Raw genomic sequence first — 14,595 nt, 5'->3', positions numbered from 1 at the left:
GCAGACTCTTGATCCATCACAGTATTAAGTTGCACCACACTCACACAGGGTGCACTGTTCCTCAAGCTTTTGAAACCTCATCTTCACTCAAAAAAGGGGGCAAAAGCACCACACCTAGCAAGAGTTTCCATCTCAAGTGCTCGCAAAAGTGCTTAATACAGCCATGCGTGCATTCGGATTCTCCAATTATCCACTTATGCATATTCAGTGAAAGGCAAACTGCCGAGTCACTCTGGTATCACGTTCATTTCTAGGCCTCTCTGTCTCCCTGCCTCGGGGAAAGAGAAGGGAAGACAGGGAAGTAGAGAGGCGTCTCAAGAGACAAACCAGAGAGTACAGCGGTATTTACTCAGGAGTGTGTGTGTGCGTGTGTGTGTGTGCTCTTGTACCCAGGCTATTTGCCTACTCAAAAGGCATTCAATAGAGCCTTTATATCTCCCTCAATGATGTACACTGATGTCCTAAAAACTCTTCATGATACAGCATTGTGTCTTTCAGCCTGGGGAGGGCTCATTTAAAATTCACTTAGACCTTTTTCTCCAGACACCAGCTAGTTGAAAACAGCACGGCAACTCAATGGCATATTATTTTAACTGCTTAACCTTAAAATTAGTTGTGTTAGATTTGTAGTTTCATGTCATTTAAGGGAAGACAAACAGTAGATTTCTCAGTGTTGACTGCACTTCTCGCTAGAGGTGCTAGTCGTGGTTGTTATTAGATCAACTACTTACTGTAGGTGTCACCTTCCTGTGAAACCCAAAGACGTCTACACCTCTGAACTATGACAGCTGAGCTTTTACTGCGTGGCGATGACTCTGCAACTCATTTTTGCTCTGCTGTGCTGCTGGGGAAGAGAATCTGCTACCATTGCTCCAAAATAATATCATTATTTCGCACCTCTAAAATTCAAAAATCAGAGGTTGATGTCAGCAAGGGAAGCTGAGGACTAGTTTGTTTAGTCTCTGTCCCTCCTGCTCTGCTTTGCTTTACACTGTTTTCCTTCCTTCCCAAAGACACATGAAGCCAGCACACAAAAACAGCTTGTACAATATTACTCTGCATATAGGCGATCCTCCTACATGCTCAGCTCCGAAAACAGATAACACCCTGCTAGCGTTTGTTGTTAAACATTACTCGGTGAGGGCTGAGGCTGCCCTGGGCCTGTTCAACGCTGCCTTGCCCTCTGCGGCTGAACAGTCCAGCTCAGGCAGCAGTCAAGCACGCAACCGTCTCTGCACATCAGCGTCCCGAGAGAGAGAGAGCGAAGAGAATTAAAGGGAGGAAGAGACAGAAAGAGAGAACACATACTGAGCCAGGAAGTGAAAGACAGAGTGAGTTGGAGGGTTCAAAGTGACTAAGATGCCCTTTCTGGGGAGTAAACAAACCAACTAGCCTCCTTGTCATCCAGCCAATCTCTCAACGTGCCAGCACATCATGGTAGAATAGCCCAAAGCATGCGGCTGAGCCCAAAGCCAGGGCTGAGCTCTGTTAATGCAGGGCACAGTTGATCTGAAACTGAGGAACATAGACCAGCGATGAGTAAAATGTTCATCTTTTTACAACTGATTGCAATTCGATGGAAATTCCCTGTGGTTAATATTGATTTAAATTTTTAAATTTTGTTAAACTCTCTGTATGGAAATGCTTAAGGTGCAATATTAAGTGCCTGTTCTAATGTTTTCTCCCATTTGTAAGTAAACTGAAGTCAACCTATTGTTTCAATGTCCTTATCCTTTACCTTTTACTTTTGTCTTTTTTTCTTTCCTTCTTCTTCCTCATTGGTTTTTTCCAGCTTTCTTCAACAAACTGATGCTGTTAGACTCTCGGGTCAAAGCCTCGCGCAGTGACTATGGAGCATGCACAGAAAACCTAAGCCAGTTCAGGAATGGTTAAGGTGTATAAATGAACTTTGAGAAATTCGACTTAGTATGATTTTAGTTGGACTAACATGTTTGCATGTATTTTAAAAGTCCAGTTTTAGACGGACTAACACAATAATTTGACTATTGCTACAATCTAAACGTCTGTGAGAACATCAGACACTTCACACAAAGCTACAATAGTAGTTATTGCAGGACTGTGAATCTGAATTGAACAGGAGTTCATATGTTTTTGAACATTGAGTGATACAACTGTGTTACTGAATCATTCCAATCTGCCATTTTTAAAAATGTCTTTAACATCTCATCTCTCATATGGCAGTACTGTTCTGTTTCATCCATGTTCATACGTTTTCAGAAAATCGTGTACAAATACGGACAAAATGAACGCAGAGTACAAACAGAAGGCTTCAAACTTGTCTGTATACGTATCTAAAAATGAGCATAAATGACCCTGAACACAAAAGGTTCTGCCTCTAATGTGACTTATAACATACACATCAGCAGCGCTTTCTATAACAATAGCATAACATGGCAATAACACTCATTTACCACCCCTGTTATGTAGCTGCTGATCTCTCCCTCTGCTCGAAACGTCACACACGTCCCGTCCTGTCGTCTGTCCCTTCGAGACAATGCAGTCCCCCCCATTCTGTCATTTTATCATGGCGAGGCTGAATAACAGCACGATATTCCTGCTTTAAACAGGCAGTGTAAACGAGGCTTTAGGCTCTAATGAAGACAGAAAAACTCAGGCTTCCACAGAAAGTTGTTGATACTTGATGATACACCTTAACCTGATCAACACCTAAACTTCAGTGCTGAAATTTAAAACTGTTAATGAATAAGTTATGCACCCAACACCATCAGACAAAGGCAGTCATTTCTGCAAGACCACTGATGTGAACCGTGGGCGTAATTTTTCTCAGGGTTGTGTGCTGTGGAGGGCCGATGCGTGTTGAGATCCTGGGCTAATTGCCACCCAAAACACGAGGTGCATTTGTAAAACTATGTTGTCACTAAAGGTCTGGCCAGCTTACATGGTCTTAAAAAGTTTTGGCTTGGGCTGCCTTGGGCGTGTAGTCGTAAAGCAACTTTAGTGCCAGACACAATAAATTGATTCTTAATAAAGAGGGATTCTTACAGTGGGCCCTGACACATGGAGAGCCAACAGAAGCTGCTTTTACTTCAACAGTAACAAGCTAGTTAGGAGGTCTTTCTCAGGTGGACACTGAGACCTTCTGCTAAGCTGACTACTACACTGCTTTGCCCTCAGGTCAGCACTAGTACCAGGCAGAAAAACACTGCAGATGGTTATAAAGCTAGAAATACAGACAGCAAAGTCAGACGCTATCCCAGTCTAGACGACCCAGCGTGGTGACAGCGTTGGTTAGTTTCTATTCTCAAGCAGGTGACTGCTTTGAGACGATGTCTGCTCATCTGTCACAGCCTATTATCAGCACCACATCTGCGGTGCAAGCAGCGGAAACAGCCACCTGGGCTGAGACTGTGTCTGCAATAGTGTGAACAGACGTGCTCGTGTCTCAGCGTGTGCTCGCGAGGTGGAGATGGAAATAAGGTGGCGGGGTTGCATGAGGACAGGATTGCAGTGTACAAAAAAAATCCCCATTGGGAACATCTGCATATACACGCAGAGCAAGTCGGAAGCATGAAAGGGATATTACTCAAACATGCAGACTCAGAATGACACTACAACCACCACCACCCAAAATGCTACCACAGAGATTCTCACGCTTGGATTCAAGACCGCATGTGGAGATCAGTTGATATGAAAATATAGAGTTCTGAGACTGATATATTAAGATTTTTTGAAAAGATGTTTTGAGAATTTGTTTAAAAGAGATCATTTCTGTAGGCCGTTTCACTGGAATATAGTTGCTAAGAATATGCTTGGGTAGCGAGACTGTACTTCCTGTCAGATATGTAGTAGCAAAGTGATTTTCCCCACTGCAAATTCACATTTGAAACGTTATTCCATCCTCAACATGGAAACATTGGAGACTGTTGCATAATTTAAATCACACTAAAGGGGTATGTTGTGGCCATGAGTTATTTTGAAAGTTTCATCTTTGTACTCAGCAATAAATGTTTTCCCCACCGGAGTTTGGTATGTTGAATGCCACTAAATATTATAGGATGCTCTTGAGCCTCATCAGCTCCTGTTATAAAGAAGAACACCGTCAGAGTTCATGTACATATTCAGTAATTCATGCACTATTATTGCTCAGTAGATAATAAACTGATCCTGAATCCAACTGTGAAAATGATATGCAGCCGTACGCCTTTGAATTAACCTTGTAATGATTTTATGATTCAACAAACAAGTTTCATGCACATCTACGTGTTACATATTGTTCAGTGGCCAATCAGATAAAATGGAAAAATTAATGGGACTGTTTTTGCAGGAACTCTGAGTGCCAGATGTGATAACACCCACTGCACCAGTCTATTAATATGATCAAACGCCATAACAGGAAATTATCTCCAACCATTTAGATGGTTTGGTTTGAAACCAGGAACAGTTTCTATCCCATGTGGTGCTCACTTCATGTTTTTACATGTAAAATACGGACTGATGCCATACTCAAATATACACGAACTCTCTAACTTATACAGTTCTGAGAGTTTTGACAGTTACAAACAAATTCATAGGCCACAAAACAGTGTGATAGTAAGTAAATACCAATAAATAGCTTCTGTAAGACACCACAACACACTTCTTTTTTTGGGGGTGTGAGCTAAAGAAACAGAACAATGTAAATAGATGAATGTCTCCCAGGAGGAAGTTCAGCCTATAAACGGTTCTTGCAAATTCCCCTTCTCTTTCTGCCATCAGACCAATCCCCTGACGACGTCTTAACTCTTGTTACCTCTTGTTGTTAACTGCAGTCGTGACTGGTTCAAAGACATTTTGATGTTTTTCCAGAACAGACCTTATGGTTCCAGAAACAAAATGCCATCTGACTGAAGTTATATTTCATGCCATATAAAATGTTTTGATTAGGGTTGCCCCCCACCTTCAAGTCAACCAGTGTTTTTGCTGATTGACCGGAAGCTGCTGACCCAGACCCAGGGTGAGTCTGAAGCCCTTTTTACACAGAGATCGTGCTATAGGGGTCCCTTCTTTATATCTCCTTTGCGTTTTTATACAGAACCAGCTGTGGCATCATTCCTCTCCAGTGTGTGATTCTACATTGCATTGCGGCTTTGTGGAATCAACGGAGGCGTGTTTAGCACGCATAAGCTTGAAGGTCTTGCTTTCGATAGATTTTTCAAATGTAACAAAAAAAACGTTCAAAATGGGTTCCTTTATATTTCCTATCAGAGTGTTTGTTGATGTAGCAGCTGACAGGAAGTGAACAGGAACCAAAGCTGTTGCCTTACCACAGCTATGAAACAGTCGACATTACCCTCAATGATCCGCCGAACCCTACTCAAAGTCGGGTACAGCCTCAGTTTCAATACAAACACCACCATGATACCTACTGTATATTTAATCAGCTATGCAGAAAAATGCTTTTTAATTCACTTATTTTGGAGGAAAATAAACCCTTTTTTCTCTACAAACCAAACAAAACTTCTCTAACACAGTGTTTGATGTTGATGAGAACTTTGACCAAAAAAAGCCAAAAGTCTATAAAAGAAAATGTGCAGAGTTGTGATTTAAATCAGGAAATATCTGATCAAAAAATTAACAGAACTTAGATGAGAACTCAATACTCAGCCCTTGTCATATTTTATTTTTCTCCCTTGTAGAAAACCGAAAACAACAAACAAAATGCATAAAATTTGTTACCCATAACCTGAGCAGACACAACAAACACGCCCTTTATTACTGGAATCTTTTGTACCATTACATTCATTACTCCGATGATGCAGGATAATGATACACTGCCTATATACCATTAAGTCACAGGTGATGCAGTGCCAGCTCAGTGTACTTTAATTCTGACTCTTGCTCAGGTCAAGCAGCCTAAAGCGACGCTCCACTTAGCTGCTGTAGTTTCCATTCTCTCGCTCTTCGTTCAGCATTACCAATCCATCACTCAAAAGCGAGGGGATTAAACATCTGTCAAAGCCTGCCCATTTCACCCAGCAGGAAAAGACACATTTAGGCGTCACGCATCTCCCCAGTGATTTAACGTCCTGTCTGACTCTGAATCCGGACTGATGAGGTCATTCAGCTCTGAAATAATGCTCCTTGTCCAAAATACACACTGAATGTTTTTTGCATTTTTGTTTACATTTTAAGGCAAACAATGGGTGATTATACTGAGAGGTGTTATTTGTAGCCTCCTGTTCTTGTCAATTTGTCGCCTATTGTAAGCTCTCATATCATCGTCTCAGTATCTCCTTTCCTCAATCTATCCACCATTAGTAGGCCGTCATTTGCAACGGACCTTCATTTGAATCCCGGTGGAGCTTCATTGTTCCAATCAACTACTCCACCCCTTCCCCCCACCTGCTAATTCCCTCTATTTTTCCCCCTAATCAACCACTCCATCGAAAGCATTCATATCTCCCTCCTTACATCGGTCAAAAACCTGCCGTCTCCCGCTCCTCCATCCCTTTAGATCATCCTGCCTTTCCCTAATCAGTCTGGCCTCTTTCATTCATCACACCTTCCTTTCTCTCATTTCATCTGCACATTTCCCCCCAAAATCAGCTGCTTTCACCACTCCATCTCTCCCTCCTCTCTTCTCCTCTCCTCTCCTCCTCCCTCCATCAGTCCTGACTGTGGCGTCCTTCACCCTGGGTCTGAATTCAGAGTGATTACACGCTTGGTTAACTCATTCATGGACTGTACTCTGTCAGTGACGCACGCTGGATGCATGCCCGTGTGCTTCTCCATGCATCCACATATATAAACTGTAGATAGCGTGCAGCTTTAACATGAAGGGAAACCTAAATTCAACACGAAGAATCTGCATCAGTCAGTGGGGAAAACACCTAAATGGACAGCTGACTGATAAAACCCTACTTAACTTGAATAATTTTAGTTCATATATAAGCATGTCTTATGTTATAGAAGATGACACAATGAGTTATTAAAAGCACGTCACGCCACAAAAAGATTCAGCATCTTTCCGTAGTTGGCGAGAGTAAATTCATACCAACTGCATTAAGTAGCTTCTCTGATATTCCTGACTGTTAGCACACACATAGGCAGACAGACAGTGGCCTTCTCTTTTGCTCGTATGCTGTTTTTGCTTTCCTCACCTTGTCTAACACCAAGCCATAACTGGGTGTTGCTTTTGAATTCCTAACAGATCACTAAGCAAACCAGTTCAGGTTTGACAGCACCAACTGTTTGGGCGAAAAGTTCTCATTATTTCATGTGAGTGACTGAGAGGAAAGAGGAAGAGGAGGTTAAGACCTATAAATTACATTTACAACTGAGAGGACTGATGCAACTTCAGTCAAGTCAATGCAAGAACCAGTTACCCAAACCAGGAAAACCAGTGTCAGAAGGAGGAGGAAACTTGAGAAAAACAAAAGACAGCTCCCAGAGCACATTCAAGAATTATGGCAGTTTTTGTAAAATTGGCCACCCATCAGTATATTGCCAAATACCAAAAACACGATAACTTTTCTTGGGGTCATCCAAATTAAACCCTTTACTGCATATGCCGTTTGTGCAGAACCTCTCACGGTCTGCTGCATTCAGTCCAAGACCCACACAACAGCTACTGACTGCTGAATCTGCACACACTACCGTCATCTTAACAAGTGGCAATGTGATGGTGTCTTGCCAATTACTAAGCTACCTTTCATATTTCAATGCAGTCTTTTAAGTATCTTTTAAGTATTAACTGGTAGACAGACCAGCTCGTTTGTAAACGCTGGTTTTCTGGTTGGGGGTATAGTTGGGCTGCATCCTTATCTTGTAGCCACACTGGTACGATGTGTTGAAACACCCCTGATAACACGCCTCTACCCTCCCTCAACCCTGATCTCCTCGCAAAGTGCCTCAACCATGCAGCCGGCCAACCTGGTGACCAGTCAGAAAAAGAAAAAATCTCACAGCGACACACCTTACTGTGCAAGTCCAAACCTTTCATGCTACGTCAAAGACCTGATGTTCTTGGAAAAATGTCTGATCCAACCGTGTTTCAGACCTTCACATGGTGTAATTAAATCTTACCCTTGTGCATGAAATATAGAAAAGACACACATCCTGGACTGTGATTTCGCAGAGTTCCTCCTTTACTTACAGGCAAATTTGACTTGGGTTCAGACCTGATAATGTAGTGCCTTTGGGTTTGCTAAGCAAATACTTAAGTAAATACTAGATAGCTTATTTGATTTTTATGATAGCAGACTGGGCTGGTCACTTACTAGGATGTCAAAGGTTAATTCATGAATATAATGATCATGGACTTGATGTCTGGCTGAGTAGCAGGTGTCAGACTGAGACAGGTGCATCTCATCCAGTAGTACTGACCACCAGCTCTCACACTAACTCATGACTGCAGCCAAATAGAAAGTGGTAAATCAGTATTTGTGTCTTCTGTCAAGTGTCACTGTTTAGGCAAAAATTACACAAAACAGGCAGATCCAAAGTCTGGTCTGGGGGCCAATTGTGGCCCTCGGCTTGACTTTCAAAACATACTATGTGGCCCACCACAAAATATTGGTTAATCACGCAATATCACTTTGCATTTTCCCCTTCACCTCAAAGTGGCAGGACCATCATACAGTTTGTAGACATGCAGCAAGTAGAAATTGTGCAGGCAGAAGTGAAGCGTTTTCATAAATACACAGTTTTATGGCCTGTACTGCAACCAGCCACCAGGGGGGCGATCGAGATGGTTAAGCTTCACTTTCGGGTTGCTATCATGTCATCCATCTTTATATAGAGGGCCCCAGGAATGACGTTTTTCTGTAGGCCAACCCAGAAGTCAACATCACCCTGGTTCCCTCTTCATTTTTTTCCACTGAATTTTGGATCAAATAAGCTCTGCGGTGTAAACAAACATTTACGATACTACACTAACATGTTATTTTCAGTAAGATAATCTTCACAAATTAAAAGCACTTTCAGGATTTTTGAAGCCTTAATGTAATGGCCAGAAGTAAAAAGCTATTGCAAGGCTAAAACTAACTACACTGGAACGAGGATGTCATGTACGGCACTGCTCAGTTCAATGACACTCTGTCATTAAGCCAACATCTGTCTTTTTTAGGACACATAAAAGCTTCAAAGTTTGAGAGTGGGGTGTTTACGCACATATTTTATGTCATTGAGGAAAACGTTAAAGTCTCTTAAACTAGTGTTAAACACAGACCTTATTTAAGGCTTCCAACTAAAAACCTCTCAAAAAAACCCACTGACTTTGGGTGCTGAAATGTTTAGTCATTTCCGGTCTTTTTGGACTCATTACTGGGGTTCTCTATACAGATTACAGTTTGAACAAAGTAAATCATTTTTTCATTTGTTATTTGTCATTCAGTAAGTAGTAAGTAAAGTATAAAAAGGATGTAAGACACTACAATGTTAGTAATTAAAGTAAGTATGGGGAGCAGTTCTCTTACTTCATGCCACCCTCGGATAAGTCAGTGCCCCACTTGGGCCACCCCAATAACAAAACAAGTCTGGACACGCCACTGCATTAAAGCAAACATCACACAAACCTTATAACATATTAAACTGTGCAACTCGCCTTAGTGACAAAAACACAGTTACAGTTAAATTTCTCACTGCATCAACCAACATCTGCATATGTTTATCTCTCTCCAAGGTGCCTATTTCACATCTATGACTGCTATACCCCCCCATCTGATGTGTCCTAAAAGGAGCACATTTCATAAGTTAGCATGACTGCTAACGGTGGGTCCCATGAAAGCGGTCAGCGCACCTTGCACAGAAAATAAACTGAAACCGGGCATAGCCGCGTTAGCAAGACTGTGACAGGCTGCTAACGTTAGCCCATTTACTGTGTTAATCATTCCTATAAATAGGCTCCCCGTGCAGCAAACTGGCGTCTACAGAGATATTCTCACGACCTAATCTGGGCGCTGCCACCGTCGGCTCGATAGCTGCAGGCCATGGTGATGCCCCAAAATACCGCCTGGCCCTGGGTAACAGCAGGCTGCAGGATGAGACCGCTGCCAGCTTTGCTACCAAGCTAGCATCGCCGAGCTAAGCTAAGCTAGGCAACATGCTACCCGCTTGTGGCTACATTAATACGTTTAAGTGGAAATTTGACAGCGTTCAACACGACAGTGCACCTGTCTAATGCTGGCCGTGGTGGTGTCAGCTGCTGTGCGGTGAATTTGCAGGCAGCAGCAGAAAGACTGCGCAGTTCATCTGACACAGGAGAGTAAAGCTGGCTAGGCACGTTAGCTGTCGGTACTCACCCCATTAACCAGTCCATGGCGCTGTTTGTAGCTAGCTGAGCTAACGTTAGCTGGCAGGGGATGAATCCACCAGGAGCTGGAGGCGACCCCCTAGTTTATCCAGCCACCACCTTCACTGCCCTGACTGCCTGGCCCCCGTGTCCCGTCGCTCTCCTCGGGGCCCGTGTCTCTCCCAGCTGCCGGTCAAACACAAACGCCGCTTAAACTTTGAGCGATTGTCCTTGTTTTGATCCTCAGCTGGCTCGGATCATGAAGTGGCAGCAGTAACACAGATCAGTCTGTTAGCTGGTAGCGGGTGTGCAGCATTGAGTGACTTTGAGCACGAAGCGGAGAGGAGCAGGGCAGCGGTGTGGCTCTGCCTGCCGGAGTCGCGGTGTCCGGTGTGCGGTGGCGCCGATTGAGGCTCGTCTGCTGGGATGCCGCTGGTCAACTCGGTAACCTCTGTCATGCAGCCTTGTATGGCTACCGTGCTAGCTGACAGCCTGAACCTCCACTGAAGCTGCTGCTTTCTGAGCGAAGTCTAAATCGGAGTCCGGAAGTAAACACAGACCCGACCCACTCTGTCTCTCCTGTGCGTAAAATGCGTGTAACGCAGGGCTGTATGAACACCGATGCAGTGGGATATGTAGTGAATAAGTTAGAAAAAGGTAACGTTTGTTTTAACTGCCCGACTAATTATAGGCATCGACTACTTAAGACTTTAACACTTACATGTAATAAGTGTAAATATGTAAATAATAAATAAAATATGTAAAAATGTAATAACAAGAATCGCTGTCATATTTTTTTTTAAAATATAGGCCTCAAACGGTTGAGATGGCCGTTCACGATAATGATAATACAGTGAGAGAGAGAGAAAAAGAAAATGAAATAAAAATCATAATGTTATAATGGTGCAATATGTTAGTACCCCTGCATATATTTATTTGTGACCATGCAATTAGTAGTATTATCAGTACTAATATTATTACCATTCATATTACCAATACAGTACTTTGAAGATGTCTCTGAAATTAAGAAAAAATCACACTGATATAATTTCTTTCACCAAATATATAATGGAATAATAATAAATATATGGTATTAACAATAGTAAATATTTATCCGTTTTTATCTCATAAAAATATGAATTAATTATCTTGGCATTACTACTTTTACCGTAAAAGGCCAGCTCAACCATTTGGTAAAATATGGTTTTCTACAGTAAATGTACTTAAATGTATCATTTATCAACAATGAATGATCTGAACTTCATTTATATCTTACCAAATAGTCAATTTCAATTTCATTAGCTTTACATCACTATCTTTATCATAGAAGGTCAAATCAACTGTTTGGTAGAGCATGTTTTCAAAAAGTTATTGATCCTTTTTAGACTTTTGATTTTTGTATGAAGTTACATTAATCTATTCAGTAAGAACTTTATTAGGTTGAGTTAAATTATACACATTTTCTAGTAAGATATAGATGTACTGTGCTCTACCAAAAAGTTGAGCAGGATGTTAAAAGGTTAATTCATTAGTTGTCATCTTATTTTAGGGCAGTAGTACCCAACTGTAAAGGTCCCGAAATACAATTAAGAAAAACATCTGTTATGGACAATTACAGGAAGGAAAAATCACAGCTGAACGTATGGCTACACAATATCTATCACATGTAATGAGGGGTCACAAGCCAAAAAGGTTTGGAACAAAAGTTTCATTTAAACCTGCTGCTATCCTTTTCCATCTCATTGTATCTGAGGTACACCATCTCATTGTATCTGAGGTACACTTAGTAGTAGTAGTATGCTACTACTACTAAGTGCAGTCCCTAAAATCTTAATTTCTATATCCAGAGACAGTTCATTAAACTGTTAGAGCTTGTCCTGTCGTGTAATAACCTTTAACCCATGGTGTACCTCAGTAACCCATGGTGTACCTCAGTAGCATAGTAGTATGCTACTACTACTAAGTGCAGTCCCTAAAATCTTAATTTCTATATCCAGAGACAGTTCATTAAACTGTTAGAGCTTGTCCTATTTGTTTGCTTGTTTATTTTTCTTATTTATATCATGACCCTCCCCAGAGCAACAAACATTTTACATTGAGCCTCCTTGAGTGACTGGAGGAAAATGCATGACCCTCTTTCCACCACAAACAACCATATTTTCCAGTTTCTGGCTGTGATAAGTGGTGTGATTTTTTTAAAGAAAGCATGCCTTAAAAAAAAACATAAAAAACTAACACCCTCCTTTGTGCTTAAAAGATGATTTGAAGTGCCTCCACCGTTTTACACCACCCCATCCCCTCTAATAAATAAAGAACAGTCCCTGCAAAGCAAATCTCTTTGACCAAGGCTGAACCAACCAAGCAATACAGACAACTCTCTTGGGGCGACCACAGAATCTCCAGGGGCCCCAAATTTCCGTAATTTAAATAACTGCCCGCTTGTTAGGGGATTTGCACCACATAAAAACCGCACCAACAATATGAGCTACAATGATACAATATATTATTTTAGTTTTTAATGTGCTCATGTGAGGTACACATTCCTAAATAAAGTTGAAAGTTGAAATAAATAAACTTGGGGCCTGGTAATATTACTTCAGTTTAGCAGTACTGGATCTCAGGTTCTGTGGGCATATAATGAAGCTTAATGGTAATCTGAGATGACAAAATGCACAGTGCATGGGTAGAGGGTGAAAGTTTAGTATCAAGATAGTCCAATAGCAAATTTTTGCACCAATGCCCACCAGGTAATCTGTCCATGCCTTTGCCTTCAGTGAGCCTCCTGTTGTTTTCATCATGATAACACAATAGAGGTAACCCTCCAAACAGAAGACACTGGAGAAATGTCATCGGAGGCCATAAATCTCAACAGGAAGGCATTCATGTGCAGTGACCCCTCGCTGTGAACCTGTGCAGGCAGGGCAGTTACAGAAACGGCTGATGTGTCGCTGGCTAAATTATTATATGCAACCAGCTGCTGCTCTTCTTCTTTACAGACTGTCCAGCGGCAGAGGAAACTGCTTTTTATATCCTCACCCACATGAAATTCTTCAGTTAACTGACGACTCGTCTGCAATGCATAACTTCTTAAGTCAGGCAAGATTACATGTGCTCGATTAGTGCTGAGGCTGGTCCTGCGGCTTTATGCTGCTTTGCCGCATACAAATAAATAGTACTGAAACAGTTGATTAATCAACTGATTGTTCAAGAGAAATTTGATTTCCAATTACTAGGTAATTTAACATTAAAGTCATTTATCAAGCAGGAATTGCCAAACAGTGATAATTTCAATGTATCAAAAGTAAGGATTATTTTTGGTTTTGTTTTTCTCTGTTTTATATGATTGTAAACTGAAAATTTTTAATTTCTTGAAATGTTGGTTGAACCTAACAGGACATTTGAAGGCATATTAAGTGCTAAGAAATTGTAGTGGGCATTTATCAACTATTTTTCAGCAATTTATTTACCAAGCAATGCACCAAGTCAAGTTGATTTTATTTATAAAACCTATTATCATAAATCACAATTTGCCTCTGAGGGCTTTACAGCACACAGCATCCCTCTGTCCCTGGATCCTCAAAGCAGATAAGGAAAAACTCCCCCAGAAACACCCTTTAATATGGGGGGGATGGTAGAAACCTCAAGCAGAACAACTGAGGAGAGATCCCTCCTCCAGGACGGAAAGACGTGCAATAGATGTCGTATGTACAGAACAACTCAACATAACAACACAGTTCACAAACGAAAGCCGCTTGTCACAGAGAAGTATGTCACACAGTGGTCTTTATCATTTGCCCTTTTTTTTAAAATCAGGAGCTCTATTTTTCCACAGGGATATGTTTAATCAGATAATTCATCATGTACCTCTGCTTTAACCTCAACCCATGACCAATTATTCGATATAGCTTTTAATAGCTCTGTCCCTTCTCCCATTCTCTATTCTCTTTTCACCCATTTTCCCCTTTAGGAAAACCATCAATCAGACAGATGCAGTTTGCAAAGATGGGATCAATATGTACTTTGCCCTCCAAAAATGACTGGTCTCCTCTCTTCCTGTCTGCTTCTCTCTGAGAGACCATTAGAGCGAGACGTATAGTCATCATCAAGTCCTAACACTCCTCTCTTCCTTCTTCTGCCTCACCCTCTCCTCCCTGGTTCCTCCTCCCTCCCATTCGTCTCCCATTCCTCCACTCAGCATCGTCAGGCTTCTATAAATAACAGTAGCACACAGGTGACAGAGAGGACATTCAGAATAGGAGCCCTGTTAACAGGAGGCAGAGCCATATGATTGGCCGGTTGGCACTCCAGCGCCCTGCGAGCCTCCAATCAGATCACTGAGAGGC

At 41.7% G+C, this 14,595-nt stretch overlaps 1 protein-coding gene across 1 annotated transcript in view; it reads right to left on the bottom strand.

Annotated features, from left to right (window-relative positions):
* The window catches only part of mob2a (MOB kinase activator 2a), a 71,905-nt gene extending 61,100 nt beyond the window's left edge, over positions 1 to 10,805 (bottom strand). Inside the window, exon 1 of the mRNA XM_042495657.2 lies at positions 10,263 to 10,805. Coding sequence (XP_042351591.1) covers positions 10,263 to 10,279 — 17 coding nt within the window. The 5' untranslated portion in view covers positions 10,280 to 10,805. The remainder of the gene's footprint in view (positions 1 to 10,262) is intronic.
* Between the last annotated feature and the right edge of the window lie 3,790 nt (positions 10,806 to 14,595).

The sequence above is a fragment of the Plectropomus leopardus genome, chromosome 7 (genome assembly GCF_026936395.1).
Source record: "Plectropomus leopardus strain MGB_pleo_1.0 chromosome 7, ASM2693639v1, whole genome shotgun sequence".
Classification (NCBI taxonomy): Eukaryota; Metazoa; Chordata; class Actinopteri; order Perciformes; family Serranidae; genus Plectropomus; species Plectropomus leopardus.
The sequence above is the reverse complement of the archived record's forward strand: the minus strand, read 5'-3'. Positions and strand labels throughout refer to the sequence as shown.